Source organism: Bombyx mori, chromosome 12, assembly GCF_030269925.1.
Source record: "Bombyx mori chromosome 12, ASM3026992v2".
Lineage (NCBI taxonomy): Eukaryota > Metazoa > Arthropoda > Insecta > Lepidoptera > Bombycidae > Bombyx > Bombyx mori.
The window spans coordinates 13012704-13030532 of record NC_085118.1 but is presented as its reverse complement, the minus strand read 5'-3'; the positions used below and the strand labels follow the sequence as shown (position 1 = coordinate 13030532).

The 17829-nt window shown below is 41.6% G+C and overlaps 1 protein-coding gene across 1 annotated transcript in view; it reads left to right on the top strand.

Moving 5' to 3' along the window:
- The window catches only part of LOC101737725 (uncharacterized), a 67292-nt gene that overhangs the window by 28730 nt on the left and 20733 nt on the right, over positions 1-17829 (top strand). The window contains exon 2 of the mRNA XM_012690704.4: positions 2094-2281. Coding sequence (XP_012546158.1) covers positions 2212-2281 — 70 coding nt within the window. The 5' untranslated portion in view covers positions 2094-2211. The remainder of the gene's footprint in view (positions 1-2093; positions 2282-17829) is intronic.

Here is a 17829-nt window from a genome sequence, read left to right as displayed (position 1 = left end):
ACATAATCGTTGCTGATATGAGATCTTAATTTTAATTTTTTCAATTTCAATTAATCCTATTATTATTATTATTATAATTCAATTAATTTTATATTTACTTTATATTTGCACACTTTATATTCAAGTAAGAACATGCAGGAATTTTTAATTTAATTATACCTTTATTTATGTACCATGTCTCTGGCAAATACATAATTTGTATTGTATTGTATTGTATTAGATAGGGATGCAATTTGTGGAGTTGTGTGTTTTTTTTTTGTTTCGACACTTGCGCATTTTCGCAGATGCTTTTAAAACGGCTAATAAGCCACTATAATTACACATTTAAAAAAGAAGAAACACAAAATACACAGTTCGTAATTTTTTTCGTTGTATCCAGTGTTACTAGCAATATCCTAGTAAACACTATCTCAAAATGTTGCTAAATCATAAACAAGGGTACCATAATTCAACGAACAACGGATGTGACAGTTGAACCAAAAACGGATACCGCAATTCAACCAGTTTCTGTCATGAAGCAGTCATGCGTTTCGACTTAAAGGATAGGATAGGCTAGGTGGAAGTCCAATTATGACTAACATTATGTCTCAACTGTGTTCTATTTATGTTATGATGCTCCAACAAACCTAACAGCAGATCTGTCGTGATCTAAAATGGTGCATTCGTAATTGGAACACGCACTGGAATAAATCGTGAATAGGGGGCTAGGAGCGTTAGCATGTGATATTTGAAGTCGAAGTTGTTTCAATAAAGACTGACTGTCTGAAGGCTAAATCAGCCGTTGTAACTATACTGAGATCTTAGAACTTATATCTCAAGGTGGGTGGCGCATTTACGTTGTAGATGTCTATGGGCTCCAGAAACCACTTAACACCTGGGCTGTGAGGTTGTCCACCAATTTAAGCAATAAAAAAAATGAAGGGAGTTCTTATACTTAGCGATAGTGCCAGCGAAGTCAGGATTCATATACCTTTTTATTAGATTAAAAGCTCACTAAGATTCTTGGAATCAGAACATTCTATCGTGTAATCAATCCCGGAAAAATGGAGATCCGTTATAAGAACAAAAACAAGCATACACCAAATTCTGAATTTATCAACGATACGAACTCTGACTACAAATGAAGCCGGGACTAAGTTGTACGGTTATCAAACGATCAATACTTGGTAAGCCGTCGTGAGTAAGTACGGAGTCGCCGAGCGGATCTTCATTATCTTCGTATAGGTGCAAATAAATAACGTACATCCGGCATTCCGCTGATCTCGGCCCTTTAACTAAGGTGCGAGAAGTCTTTTACGAAAGTGCTTACACGTTTGCCGTGTTTGCATGAAATACCCAAGATATTTGTCTAATACGGGAGCCCTTCTGTAACGTACATCAGTCCCGACATGATAATAAAGGTACCTGAACCCTTCCTCGGCTTCCAGACGGTTTATTCAATGAACCTTCGATATATCTTTGGAGTTGTGTGTCTGTAACCCTTTTTTTGTCGCTGCGTAAATTTTTGAGTAATACGGAAGGGATGCGCGGTTTGATTAGCAGGTTTCTTTTTGTTTGTTTAATATTATGTTTTGTTGAGTTCGTTTTTTTTTTTGTTAGTTTTAAATGAATTCACATTCGTAACTTTAAGAGTTTATTTCTCAATAAACTGACAGTACTGAGTTCGTTCAAAATTTAGAATTTAATCGAGTTGATGAATTAATTTACTGTCCATAAATTTATTGCTGAAAAATGCTGGAAATGAGCCACGAGTCCACGACATTTACGTCGCTGTGTAATAATAACGAAGCCTTATGAGTAAGAACCTTGATGCCATCTTAACTCATGTGAAGGAGAACTCATCTCTTTCCGCGCCAATACGCAACCGTCAAATCGGGGACCTATGGAAGGTCTTTTCCCAGTTCTGGCTCTTGTGGGAAATGTTTCCAATGGTTACAAACGCTTCAGAATTCATGTATTTAAATTGATTTATTTTATTATATGTTCAAATACATTGTTTTTTTTTCAATTAAGATTTCACACAAGCTATAAATAATATTGTTTAATATAACAGTTGTCTAAAGAAATCATTTAGAGCGTACATTATTTCATAGGCATGCAGCGACGAGGATTAGTTTGCGAAATAAATGAGTGTGTAAAATGTTGTTGAATACGTTGTGATAATAAAGTTTTAATAATTAATAACTGTTGACGAGTGATGTTGTGAAAGCGATGGAGAAGCTCCGGATGCCGTCTTCGTGGCGGATTTGGACTCTCCTACTGTTCTGCGTTTCAAAAGAAGGTAACTTTCATCTATCCATATATTAATACGTGAAGCAAAAACTTTGTATCCCTTTTTACGAAAATTGCGCGGACGGAGGAGCATGAAATTTTCCACACTTATAGAGAATATAGAGAAGAAGTGCACAATGCTAATATTTTTTGAAAATAATGCATAAAAGATACATTAAATCAATAAAGAAACATTACACACACTACATACCATGTATTTGAGCACACACGCATGCATACTATTTATTGTCAAACATTTGTTCTTGACGTCTGTTGTCAAATTGAGAATAGATTAAATATTGTTTGTCTTTGTTAATATTTTTTTATAGTGTAGTCTTGGCGAAATTTGTAATTATAGAAGTATAAAATAGAATCATAATAGTGTACAAACTATTAATTCCAATGAATTATAGTCGAATTTCGACTACTGCGGGACCTCTAGTTTTAGTTAATTGCTCTACCCATTTGACAGTTTTAAAGTTTAAGTCAAACGTTCCAAATCGAATATCGATGTGGTTCATGATAGAATATTTTTGTGGCGCAGTCACCGAAAACACACGAGACACGATTGACTTCCACGGCGAAGGAATAACATCGTTTAATAGGACCTCTTGTGAGTCCGCACGGGTAGGAACTACCACCAAAAAAAGATACCGACTTTCTACCACTAATGACTACTTCCCAGAATTCGTTCATACTGTTCTCACTCTAATACTTAGTCTAACTATTCTAAAATTATGTTTCAATTGTATTGAATTAGCGTTTATTAACTTTCAAAAATCATTCTATTGTACGACTGTATCGCGGCGTAATTAGTCCAAAAGGTGATTTAAGCCCGTGCGACCTAACAGCAAGCCTTACAGTGGCTGTAGACAAGAATGTGATTAGATTAGAAGATACTGAAGAAAGCTAGCTAGTGGTGTAAAGTGAATGAAGTATTTTAATAGTATAAAAATATTTTTAGTTGGTAAAAATCTTTTATAGTTCTCAACTGATTTGATGCTGATAGTAAGGCGCCATACTGTTGTTAAGGGATCTTTTGAGATCGTATCATCACCTCATCTATTTCTGCCGTCAAGCAGTAAGATGTCCCGCTGTAAAGGGTAGGACAGCCAATATGCTACAGAACTGAGACTTAAAACTCATGTCTCAACCGCATTTATGTTCCTGTCGACTATAGGCTCCGATAACCTCATAATACCAGGTGGTCCGTGACCTTCTAAAACTTAAAGCAAATTCATAAATTTTGGAAGCTCAAAAAAGCTTTAAACTAACATCATATTTTCTACTTCTGCGTCATTTCTTCTACATTTTCGTATACATCTATTGCTTAGTCACAGTTGATTGTTCTAGTAATATTTAAAAATGATTTTAATCCTCTAGAATCACACACATGACTTCACCTTAAAACCAAATCACAAAAAGGAATATCATTTCCGAGAATCACTGAATTAAGATCCTCAAGCGTTAAAAGATTTCATTCGTCCATAATTTTGGAGATTCAAGCTTAAGACTTCCACAACAATTCAGAAACGCCAATTCTAACCCTTTCTGATTCCGTAGTAAGATAAAACTATGTTCCGTCCGCTGCAAATCTTGTTTTCACGCTCTATTTCGTACCGTGATCTCTAATCTGGGGACGTTAAGGCCTCGCATGCTCTAAATAGTTTTTAGGCTCAAGTAAAATTCATTTGGACAGCACGATCCTTGTTTGATTTACTTCCAAATGGGATTAGATTCCAAAAATAATATTTTTAATTTACACTTAAAAAAAATATTGATATTTTACTTACAAAAATTGTATTTGTAAAATAAGATCAAAAATGTTATGAAGATTCATGATTTTTTGTAAACTCAGTAAATTAAATTCAGTAAATTCAGTAAAAACGGCCGTTTGGTGTAGTGGTAAGTGACATGGTCACTACACAAGGGGGTCGCGGGTTCGAATCCCGCCAAGGAATATATTTGTATGATAAATATAAAATGTATTTGCCAGGGATATGGATGTATATTAAATATATGTATGTGTATAAAAAAAATCTTATATTTATTTACGTTATCTGGTACCTGTAACATAAGTTCTTTACGAACTTAGCACGGTATCCGTTAACGTGGCGTGATCGTTAGTAAATATATATTTATTTATTTACTCTTTACAAGAATATGTGTTCTTAGTTGATTTAGTTTCATACAAACCATTATAACCTTGTTTTTTAGTTCGATGGCCAATTGAAACCTTCTTGGTTAAATAAATTTAGTATTTAAGATAAGAGCGTTTTTGTTTTTGCTCTGTATGAGGATGTGTCGAACGCCTACAAATCCAAGAGAAAGTCGTACCTTTTACATTACGTCGGAAAGTACTACAAAAAATCTTTTGTCAACTCAGTTCCTGTTTCATTTCCTGCCATATCAGGAAAATAACAGTGTAACATCTCTTGAAACTGATCAAACGCAGCCTTTATCTCGTGTGTCGGCGACCTCAAACGCAAGCAATATATAGTCCGTGTCAAATGCAGCGGTCGCCGGACCAAGAGGCGTATCGCGCGACCCCAATCGAAACGTTCGACGGAAAAAAAAAACGATCGTTTCGAGGTACAGAACCACCCATAAAGTTTAGAATTGCTCAGACGATACCAGCCCAATCAATACTGTACGGGAAACTAGTTGTCCTGTAACGCGGCAAACGAAAAACCGCTTTAAAGGTCTGACATTTAGTATGGATGAGAATGGGTGTTTCTAAATTGAATGTGAACGGAAAAAAAAACTGCATGTTATTTTTGAGTAAAATAATAGTATTTTGTAGTGATTTTGATACTAGATATACATGAGATAAAGCAATATGAAATGAAGAAATGGTTTGAACACTTAGGTATCCTCATTATGTCGTCAAGGATTTTTGTAACACAGTGCTCTTTTAGAATAATAGATCTAAAATCAGCAAGGCACGATGGTGATTAGGAATAGAGGTTAGTAAGAATTATACAATGAAAATTCAGGGTGATAAGTCAGAGAGCTGGGATGGGATACTGTAAGCTCTATAACTGATCTAATATCTTCTAATTATAATCTAATAAAGTATGGTACCGTAAAAAGCGACAAAGAGATTTTTTGGAGAATGTGCAAAAATTTTCTCTGACTGCTATACTGACATACTGCAACTACCAACCGGCATTTACTGGTAGGGTGTAATGTAAAGTGATGCGGGTAGGGAAGACTCCTACCTATTTAAGCAGCAAAGCAGTGATGTGTCCGGTCTCATGGATGGGACATCTGGAATACAATACTGTCCCAACTTAGTGTCTTAAGTGAACTATGGCTGATTTACTGATGGTAGGACGTATTTATTGTTGTAGGATATCTTGTAAGTTCACAAGGGTAGGTACCACAGCCCTGCCTATTTCTGCCATGATGCAGTAATGGGTTTGGGTTTGTAGGATGTGGCAGTCATTGTACTGTAAGAATTGAGACTTTAGAAGTCATGTTTCAAGGCGGGTGACGACATTTACGTTGTAGATGTCAAGTTTCGTGCAATTTTCAGTGCTTAGTACAAAACACATGCGCCAGGCGTCTTTCACGCACCGGTAACTTTTCTGACGGAAACGTTGTAGGATGTGCAACCGAGCTAATTTTCCTGCTCGTGAGTCTGCCTACGTCAGTTTCGTAACAAATGTAAAAATATGAATTTTCGTGTGATCTTATCTTATCTTACACCTTTAAGCGAGCAATTCTTGTGTTCTAACGGCTCCAACGATTTTCATATAATTTAGTATACATGGGATTTCGGGGGCGATCAATCGATTTAGCTACGATTTATATTCGAAAAATTTTGTTATATTCGTGTTTTCAATAATCAACTTTATCGATAACCAACTTTATGACTCTTCCCGACATCTATTGGCGAATAATAATACTATTTTTCTTAATTGAAGGCAACTAACTGCTATAAAGACAAAAAAAAAGATGGCGTTATCAAAAAAAAAACGAGCAAAGTTCGGTCATCATCTAGTGTACAGTTAAAAATGACATTGCCGTAATAATGTATTTATAGCCAACAGCAAAAAAGGCAGCATTAGTAAAGTTATACAAAACCAAGAAGAAAATAATGAAAAAAATAAAAATAAAAAATCGTAAAGGTACATACAACAATGTTACGACTCTGACTACTGTGTGAGTAAAATTTGTAATGTAATTTTGAAACTTTATTAGATTGTAATAAGAATAAATTTAGAGCACTCGCTATATTTTTCCAAGATCCATCTTTTAGGTTACGCGAATTGATTATTCATATATGCTTATTAAAGCCCGCGGGAATAACAATATTTATTCTGTTTTACGAGAGTCTGCTTTGGAAGCGTGAATATTCTGTGAGCTGGAAATTATCTATTTTAGGTTTTGCATCGGAAATCGTTTGATATTTTAGGATTTTTCAGAGCTTCTTCTTGCTTTCAAAGGGAGGTTGGCACATACCCATTATGTGTCGGTCATCGTTTTGAAGACTTTTTGAAGCACAACTATGGTCTCATTCACTAATATATCAAATAAAAGAAAATGTATTGTAAAAATGGACAAACAAGCTGACGACCCACATGGTATTAAATGGTTACTAGAACATAGATGTAACAACGCGCATGCCATCACCAACATTGAAACATGGGTCTCATTGATCAATACCAAGACTTCACCGGACCAAGACTTCACGACAGAAATACGAAAAAATACCTCTATCGCAATTAGTACTTACCCTACTTTGCCGATCCAAGACGTGCCATTCGCAGAATAATTTGGTGTAGGACAGATTGTAAAATTCTGGTATGAATTACATTTTAAAATCATTTTGTCCCTGTCTGGTTGTGGAAAAGTCTATAAGAAAAAAAACAAAATGTGTGCAATTCACACGTGGTAGAAGTGAAACCTTCCAAAATTAAAATACAATTATCCTAAACGTCTTAAGTATATGTAAAATTTTGTCATTAGTAAATAATTGTAAGGTAGCGCCCTCTGTGAATTGATATTTTAATTTCACGTATGATCCTAAATTAAAATTCACTACAAGAGCTTTCATACACACGTTAGTATTAAAAAATCTCACAGATGGCGCTGTATTAAATAGTATGTATATTTCTGTCTCATTCTTTGCTGGCTTCATCCTACACATTTTTGTATTTGTGTCTCTTACCTGTCGTTTTTTTCCGTTGCATCCGGTTTGAAATCACAACGATTCTAAAGAAGTTTTCACTTCAAAAACACGTGTGGCACTCGGGGACTGCCGCGGTAAAGCTATTGCATATCATTTTTTATCAACTTATGCAATTATAATTGGACAATAATAATTTAATTTTAAAACAATAATAACATAAAACCACGCTATATTTATAAACATTAACAAAAGCAAAACATTAACTGTCCCCTTCACACTCATAAGCTAGGCTACGCGAGAAAAAGATTTCAGAGGGAGAGCAGAGTTTTCATGATTCGCATGCAGTGTGACGTCACGCCACGCGCTTATTCACAAACACTACACAAGCGCAACGTGTGAATGTGTGGAACGCGAGTTACATGGTAGGCGGAGTAGGAGGTGTTAGGTTTTATTTTCGTTATGGAATTTCTTGATTCGGTCGCCGCGCTCAAAGCGCGATAAAAGCGATCTTAACAAGAGAAATTATATATATGAATTATTTGAAAATCTTCCATACATTTCAGTTATTTTTCTTTGTCGATAATTGCCAATACAAATTACCAATTGAATATATTGCATTAAAGAATTGATAAGCATTGCGTGTAATTGTTAATTAAATAATTCTGTATATATTGAACGAATAAACCTGAATAGTTTGAGTAAAAAAACAGTTAAACAAGAATTTCCTTTCAAACGAATTGGTAATATTTTGGTCACGTTATTATCAACACGCAACGAGGTATTGTTTAATAAAGTAATAGATTTTTTTTTAGTTCGATACAAAAACTTCAGCAGCCGTGAAGATTTTTGTTCTGTAAGACTTTTCTGTTTTGATTATTTTTGTTTTAGTATCGAATATTTTGTTGGTCGGTCTGTGTGTATTTTATTTATGTGGACAAACGGACCAATCGGATTAAACGTAGTCGATGCTTATGATATTAACAACGTATTGTTATTGTTAGCTGATTGCTAACGTTTAAATGTAGGCCCCAAGACTGCAAATTCGTGATAAACAAAAAACACCATTACCAGCCTCAATCGATTCTTGAAAATAGTACATGGTACGGTCCACTTAGTATAGTCTATTATTTTGGAAAAGCCGATTCAGCGGAACATCTTGATATCACTATTTCCATAAGATAAGCTCAGAAATATCTTTAAATTGCCTAATAACTGCTTATTTTATCTTTTTAAACAGGGATTGTAAATCCTTATTGAACGTATTCTGTAACTGACTGGTTATGTGAAAAGTACTGTGGAGAACAGTAATATCATAAGAAATCAGTATATATAAATTATGGACGGAAAACGAAATGTAACAGAAGGTTTTTTGAATTTTCATTTTAATTTTTATTCTGATATTTCTGTAAGTAAAAAAAAAGGCTTGGGTTGTTTGTATTTTAATTTATACTTCAACATTCTGTACTACACAATAAGAAAAGTAAAATCTCCAAAAGTTTGCAAACATAAAAGTTTTCTCATCTTATCTTCTAGCATTAGAAGTCTATTATAATATAATATTTTATATACTCAGTACCACCAAAAGTAAGTAAGAAATAATGAGTGTCTTAAAACTTATTTAAAGTACCGTAAGGTTGGAATATTTTCTGAAACTTTATTTACAATTCTATTTGATAGTAATAAATGTGTTGTGAAGGGAACGCGTCTAAAAACATTATGATAATTTTCCATTCTATATCCAATTTTCCATCTACATATTATTAGTTCGGTTGTGCTTAGCCCAATTTCGGGGGTAAACATAAACAAAATTTTATCGTTATTCCGATAAAGAATCTTGATTTTATGGAAAGCCTTCGTAGTAAACAACTTAATTCATAGGCTTGTGGCTTAACAACTGGAATAATACGATCCGGTTAGGGTTTTTATACCGAATAAAGCAATATTTAATAAATTGGTGAAAGAATAAACTTGATGGAAAAAGGCGAGGTGATTAAGTTGTTAACTGGATGACGAAAGCTATTCCACAGCTAAGCTAAGTGAGCTAAATAAATTCGACTATTAATATGCAGCAACGCTGTCGTGTAATCAGAGGTAATCTCGTAATTAATCGAGTTTGGTAGTGACCTAGCTCTGGGAATCACCTGGCCGTGTAGTTTGTTAGTGCGAAATCTTCCGGGACCGAGCTAGTGTAGCGTAATCTTGTAATTAATGAGTGTGCTGTACAAGATAATCCGAATATGTAGCTTGACCATTAATATGTGTGGGTTATAGTTTATTCTGGTGGTAGGTTCTCTTGTGAGTCCGCACGGGTACGTACCACCACCCTGCCTATTTCTGCTGTGAAGCAGTAATGCCTTTCGGTTTGAAGGGTGGGGCAGCCGTTGTAAGTGTTGTAACTATACTTGAGACCTCAGAACTTATATCTCAAGGTGGGTGGCGCATTTACGTTGTAGATGTCTATGGGCTCCAGTAACCATTTAATACCAGGTGGGCTGTGAGCTCGTCCACACATCTAAGCAATAAAAAATAAAACAAAATCTGAAATATTTTTGTGTATGTCTCGTTTTTATTGGTTTTATTTCTGTTTTGTGTGATTGCTGATAATTGACGAGCATTTCCCTGGGTGGACTATTGGATTATGCGCAGCTGATTTGTGAGTCCAATTACCTACCAGCGGTTTTGAATCGCCCGTGCTAGTGTTTGAACTAGAAGCATGTAACAACACCGAGACAAGATCTATCCATACCAAAGTAGGCAAAGATCTCCAGATGGACAAAGATACAGCGGACAAAGAAAAATAGATAAAAATATTTTAGTCTTTAATTCGTCTACTTCATTCAAGTCTGCTTTTTGTTTTTTTTTACCAATGTTATATTGTATCAAGAGAACAATGTAAATGGTTTCATTGGACAAATCAAAGATAGCATTTGTCTCTAATCGAGAAATGTTATTCTAGCCTACATAAAAATATTATTGAAACAAACACCAAACTGAGCTTAAAAAAAACTAAATAAATATTGATTTTACAAAAAAAAACAAGGCCATTGTATTTCGTTTGCCGTTCGCCGTTCTTCTTCTCAGGATTGTGGTCGACCCGTCGTCGAGTTTACATAATTTGATGTTACCCAAGTATGTTATTGAAGTAAATTCATGTTTGAAATAATTTTAAAATTAGCTCGTGAGCTAGCGGTGGCTCAACACCCAAACGAAGTATCTGTGTTTCTATTTATTTGCGAGTCTAAGCTTTTTTTAATACTTAGATCTGTAAACAAGCTCAGAACACGGTTTTTTTTTCTTTTTTCCGGGCCGGGGGCTGAACCACCTACGAGGTCCCCGCGCTTAGGGGGCGCGCGGAGTATGTGGGACTCAACGATCTGCAGGTGTTGGGAGCAGACCGCGGGCCCAAGGAATTTTAGGGCCCACCCACTAAACGACTCCCCTGCACACTGCCCCAACTTTCAAACCAACGCGCATTACTGCTTCGCGGTCGAAATAAGCAGGGTAAAGGTACCCATTCGTAAGGACTCACAAAACGTCCTGCCACCAGCAACTGCGCGTACAGTAAAATGTATTGACAAGTGCTAACGTTAAACATGAACTTAATGTAATTAAGATTGCGACTTTATTTAAGATGGGTCTTTGTATTATTATTGCCCTATACATTTGTTTTTCCAAATTTTTTTTATCGCATAAAAAATACTGTAGTAACTACCATTGTGTCTTTGAAAATATGTAGGTCAGAATATTGATCATTTAGATGGATAGTTAAGAACTAGATATTAGAGAGAAAAGTTCGATTCATAGGTGGATAGATCGCATCAATAAGAACAGCTGACCTGTTCGAAAGAGCCACCTCGTTAGGTAATTCGCACCTAAAAAAATCGAACGGTATCTAGTTTCCTGTTTTTTACTGGTGTAAAAACCTTTTGTGAGTCCGCACGGGTAGGTACCACCGCCCTGCCTATTTCTGCCATGAAGCAGTAATGCATTTTGGTCTGAAGGGCAGGGCAGCCGTTGTAACTATACTGAGATCTTAGAACTCATATCTCAAGGTGGGTGGCGCATATACGTTGTAGATGTCTATGGGCACCAGTAACCACTTAACACCAGGTGGGCTGTGAGCTCGTCCACCAATCTAATCTCCGACGAATTATCTTTTTCTATCAATAGAGCTTAGGAAAATCCGTGCAAATATCGCCGCTCGCTGAGTCTGATATTACGCATTCAGAACAATTTCTGCGAAGTGTCCGGGCAAATAGGGCCTTCCATACATTTTCCGTAGGCGTTTTTGTATTCAATATTCACGTTATTCGCAGCGTCATCATGATGTTTGTTAGCGAATAGCAAAAAAATCTGTTTGCCGTCACGATTATTTTTTCTTGTTACCTCGACGAGATTAAATGTTTGTATTGATGTTATTTATTCGTTGTTGATTCAAGGGAAAATGTAACTTATTGTAATGATATCAACATAAATATTGGCTTCAAGCTTATATATACACTTAGCCAGATCTTTCATTTTCTTTTTTTATATTTATTTTTTGTTCATAAATTGAACTATCGGTTTGTTTATCGCTCTGGGTAGGTAGACAAGCTCACTGCTCATGTGTTTCTTATTGCACATTGTCATTTTTTCATGTAGATAGTACCTCATTAACATGTTAGAAGCTTTATAGAGTAACCTGCCACAAGCATTTGCTTATTAGGACTAAAAAACACTATTTTATTTATTTATTTATTTAGTCTACTTACAAATTAACAGTATAAACCAAAACATTTGTAAGGTATTAATAATTAGCTTAAGTAATTCCTAACAACAACAATAAATCGCTTTTTTTTTTTTTTTTTTTTTTTTTTTTTTTCCCTACCTATGCTGATAGCCTTGAGAGGCTACTTCAGCTTCACCCTAACGTTAGTAGGTGAGCTCGCGGGGCTCAACCGGAGAGTTGCTAACACTGACCCTAGCAAGAGCAGTGCTTCGCTGAATCTACCACCGGATCGGAAACGCGACCCACTGAGAAGATCCGGCGAGAAACTCAGTGGGCTGTGTCTATGGGTTAGTTCGCTCGTCGAGCCCTTCGTCGCAAGCGACGGGTTCGACGAGGACGGTGACCGGTGCTTGTGGTGCCTAAAAGCACCGTTAATGGATCAGGAGGATCCGTAATGACGTGCTTTGGGCGACGTCGACGGTTTACCATTCGGTCTACTGGGTCGGGTATGTAATTTCCAGCGGCTACGATGAGAGGGTTCTCATGTCGTGCCGCCTTCTCAAAATGGCGCAGCGATGCCGACTGTAGATACTTACTAAAAGAGTCGAGCTCCAGGTCGTCGTGGAGATCCACATTCCTAAGGAACCAAGGCGCTCCGACGGCTATCCTGCAGAATCGTGATTGAATAACCTGAAGGGATTTCAAGTGGGTGCGGGCTGCGTGAGCGAACACTACGCTTGCATACGTCATGACGGGGCGTATACAAGTTTTGTAGAGAGTTACCTTATTGCGGAGGGACAGTTTGCTTCGACTACAAAGCATTGGATAGAGTCGTCCTAGAATAAACGCGGCGCGGTCGCGTACCGTTTTTATATGGGGACGGAATGTCATCCCTCTGTCGAGGGTGACGCCTAGATATTTGACCTTCGAGACCCACGGTATGGGCTGGCCAAAGAGAGTGATGGGACTAACGGCGGAGGTGTTTGCGCGCCTACTACGGAGTGGGATGCTCGAAGTGATGTTCGGAGGGCGACCCCTTTTGAAGAGCACCGCTGCGCTTTTCGTGGGGTTGATGTCTATTCGCCACTTCCGGAACCACTGTCCCATGGTGGCTACTGCGATCTGGAGTCGCCGATGAAGCAGCGACATCTTCCTACACGAGTAGTAGATAGCCGTGTCATCGGCGAAGAGCGCTAGATGGGTCTCCGGAGACCGGGGTATATCATTGATATACAAACTAAATAATAACGGGGAGAGCGCGGAGCCTTGCGGGACTCCGGCGGTCAGTTGACGGGGACGAGAACGAGTTCCCTCTACTCGATATCGAAACGAACGGTTCGACAAGAAGTCTCGTATGATGAGCACGAGTCTGTCTGGCACTCCCATGTTGTACAGTTTATAAATTAAACCGTTGTGCCAGACTTTGTCGAACGCCTTCGCGATGTCGAAGAAGAGGGCGCCGGTCGGGATTTGTTTACGCCTATTTAGTCCTATCAGAATGTGCTCCGTGAGGCGGTGCACTTGTTGTACGCACGAGTGTTTAGAGCGGAATCCGAACTGTTCGTCTATGAGAATTTTGTTCGCGGTAACAAAATCCCAGAGGCGTTTCCTAAGGAGCCGTTCGTAGATTTTTCCTATCGTCGAGAGGAGACTAATCGGACGGTAACTAGAAGTTTCGTTTGTCGGTTTGCCCGGCTTATGTATACCGATAACGTCCGCTTCTTTCCACACCGCGGGAAAGATGCAGTGCGTCATAGCGGCATTTAAAATTGTAGCCAACATTGCTATCAGTTGGACTGGCAAAAATTTTAGCGCGCGGTTGTGGATGCCGTCGGAGCCTGGTGCCTTCCTAGGTTGGAGGTTGTGGATCGCGTCTCTAACTTCGTCCGTGGTAATGGGGGGTAACGCGTCCGAGGGCGGCAGGGAAGCTCTGCGCTCGAGCTCCCTGTCGACTAACTCGGTGTGTTCGGGGTCCGCGTGTTGAGTGCTGGTGGTGCACTGCTCTTGCAGTGCATCGGCCAGCAGCTCAGCCTTGTCATCGTCATCGAATGCCGGTGGTTGGCCTGAAGGGCGTAAGAGGGGAGGCATAGTAGCGGTAGTTTCGGATTTGAGAGTCCTAGCTAGTCGCCAGTATGCTTGGTGGGAGGGCGCGAGTTGTTCTAAATAACTATGCCAATTATCGTTACGCGCGTCGCTTAAGCGGGAGTGGACTTCGCGTTGTAGACGACGCATCTGAATCCGGTTTGAATGCGTGGGAAGACGATCGTAGGCCCGGATTGCCGCGTTCCTAACTCTTAAGAGATTCCTAAGATCGGGGGACAGTCTGATGCGGTGGAAGCTGTCCTCCACATCGACTTCTTTAGAAGATCTAATGATCGCGGAAGAGATGTGATCGGTAATGATGTTTATGGATTCGACGGTGTCCTCGGGGGATGGATTCGAATCCGGGCCGTAAGGGAGGATTGGCGGAGCGGCGTCGGCTAGGCACGTGCCCAGCTTATTCCAATCCACCATGGTCCTCGTAACAGTGACTGGGTTGTGAGGGCGACCGAGCTGCATAACGACAGGTCGGTGGTCTGAGTCGAGCTCTGACATTGCTTCGATGGAACGCAAGCGCAGAGTTACGTTCCTAAGCAATGCCAGGTCTATAGTGCTCGGACGGAGCGCGATGTTATACGGATAACATGTTGGAGTTGGGGGACCGACTATTTCAAAGGTGAGGTCGTCTATAAACGCGTCGAGACGCCTACCGTTAACGTTTGTACGATGGCAGTTCCACCTAGTGTGGTGGCAATTTAAATCGCCTGCCAGGATGACAGAGTCTCCCATGCCGAACAGTGACTCGATGTCACTGCTCAGGAGGGGCTTGTCCGGGGGGAGATAAACGGATGCGATGACGATCGGCTGGTGTCCCGTCAGCGAGATACGGCACACTGACGCCTCGATATGTGAGAGCGAGGGAGTATCGAGAGGGACAACGTGCAGGGCCCGCCTATAGTAAATGGCAGTCCCGCCTTTGGAGGTGGTGAGTCTGTCATTCCTAACCATGACGTAATTCGCGACTTTCGGGTCACGACGCGAGGGCTTCAGACAGGTTTCCTGCACTAATAGAATATCTACAAGATTGTCGCGGAGGAATTCAAAAATTTGATCGCGTTGCCGCGCGAGTCCGTTAGCATTATAGAATGCTAACGTAAGGGAATACGGTTTTTCTCTACCTTTTTGCGCCATTGGTTACCGGTAAAGATTTTATAACGTACGCGACACGGACTCGTAGACGTCCATGTGATCGAAAGCGGCCGCGAGCCGCTGTTCGGGGGTTACCGACCTACGTATCGCGTCTGCGAACGATCGCAGACGGTCGAAGTTGACCGCGGTGACGAAGTCACGCACGAGCGCGAAGTCGTTGACGGCGGAGGGTTGCGGGGGACGGAACGCGGGCGCGGGGCGAGGTGCGAGCAGGGGCTGGGGCGCGGGGCGTGTCACGAGCGGGGGCGGGGGTGCGGTTTCCGTTCCCGCCTTCGTATACGGCAGCGGCTTTTTCCACGCCGAGACCGTGGGAACTGCAGCCGGCACGAAGGCGGGTTTCGGCACTAAAGGTGCCGAAGTCTTTGGGCCGACGGTTCGCGGAGCTGGGTGGGTTGGGCGTTTTCGCGGAGCCCTGGGACATCCACGGTAGTTCGCGGGGTGCCCTTGCTTAAGGCATAGGACACAGCTGGGAGGTTCGGTCGCGGTTTCCCTATCTCTAACGCAGTCTAACGTAGCGTGATCGCCGAGGCATTTCACGCAGCGGGGGCGCGCGTGGCAATTACGCGCCGAGTGGCCATAGAGTTGGCACCTGTAGCACTGCCCGGGAGTGCCACGCTTGTGGGGGGCTTCGATCGAGATCCCGGATAGGCCGCAAATTGTCGTGAGACATGCGATCTTCTTTTTGGCCTCCGGGGTGGGTTCTAACGCCACGAGTATCATATTATAGGGCTGTTTGCCCCGCCCGCTGTGCATCCGGTGCACACTAACTATCGGGAGGGCCTGAGCGGTCAGATCCTCCTTAATGTAGTCTATTTCTAGCTCCTTAGGGACTCCGCGTATTACTACGCGGAGCTCGCGGTCCTCCTGAAGAGCATAGGTGTGGAAACCTATGTTCTCCTTTCGGAGGTATGCTGAGAGGGCCCTATGGTCGCCCGGCGTTGCGACCTTGATCTGAATCCCATGCGCGACGTTACGCGCATGGGTGTAGTTAATTTTATTTGCCTGAAGGGCCTGGGACACGCGATTCCACGCTGTCTTCTCTTGAAGTATCAGCGGGGGCGGGGCAGCTACTTTGGGAGCGGGCGCGGGCTTGGGACGCGGCGGTGGGGTTACGCGGCGCGCGGAGTCCGACTCCGGTGTAACTACTACTTTCGGTCGAGAGGCGGACGCGGATTTCGTCTGTTTTGTCGTGGAGTTCCGGGACTCCACGGCGCGAGTACGCTTTTTACCGCGCGTTACGGTTTGGAACCCATCCGAAGTTCCAGGCTGAGGGCTTGACGCGGATTCGAAATCCATCTCCGATTCGGTATCGGAGCCTGAACTTGAAACGATCGAGGTCGCGGCGGACGTAGCGCGTGATGACGTAACCGACGCGGGCGCGGGGGTGGGGGTAGCGCTAGGCGCTTCGTGAGTCGCATCGTCGGAACGTGCGCTCGAACTTAACGCGGCGGCGGGGGGCGCGCGGCGTGCCTCCGAATGCGTGGGAAGACGATCGTAGGCCCGGATTGCCGCGTTCCTAACTCTTAAGAGATTCCTAAGATCGGGGGACAGTCTGATGCGGTGGAAGCTGTCCTCCACATCGACTTCTTTAGAAGATCTAATGATCGCGGAAGAGATGTGATCGGTAATGATGTTTATGGATTCGACGGTGTCCTCGGGGGATGGATTCGAATCCGGGCCGTAAGGGAGGATTGGCGGAGCGGCGTCGGCTAGGCACGTGCCCAGCTTATTCCAATCCACCATGGTCCTCGTAACAGTGACTGGGTTGTGAGGGCGACCGAGCTGCATAACGACAGGTCGGTGGTCTGAGTCGAGCTCTGACATTGCTTCGATGGAACGCAAGCGCAGAGTTACGTTCCTAAGCAATGCCAGGTCTATAGTGCTCGGACGGAGCGCGATGTTATACGGATAACATGTTGGAGTTGGGGGACCGACTATTTCAAAGGTGAGGTCGTCTATAAACGCGTCGAGACGCCTACCGTTAACGTTTGTACGATGGCAGTTCCACCTAGTGTGGTGGCAATTTAAATCGCCTGCCAGGATGACAGAGTCTCCCATGCCGAACAGTGACTCGATGTCACTGCTCAGGAGGGGCTTGTCCGGGGGGAGATAAACGGATGCGATGACGATCGGCTGGTGTCCCGTCAGCGAGATACGGCACACTGACGCCTCGATATGTGAGAGCGAGGGAGTATCGAGAGGGACAACGTGCAGGGCCCGCCTATAGTAAATGGCAGTCCCGCCTTTGGAGGTGGTGAGTCTGTCATTCCTAACCATGACGTAATTCGCGACTTTCGGGTCACGACGCGAGGGCTTCAGACAGGTTTCCTGCACTAATAGAATATCTACAAGATTGTCGCGGAGGAATTCAAAAATTTGATCGCGTTGCCGCGCGAGTCCGTTAGCATTATAGAATGCTAACGTAAGGGAATACGGTTTTTCTCTACCTTTTTGCGCCATTGGT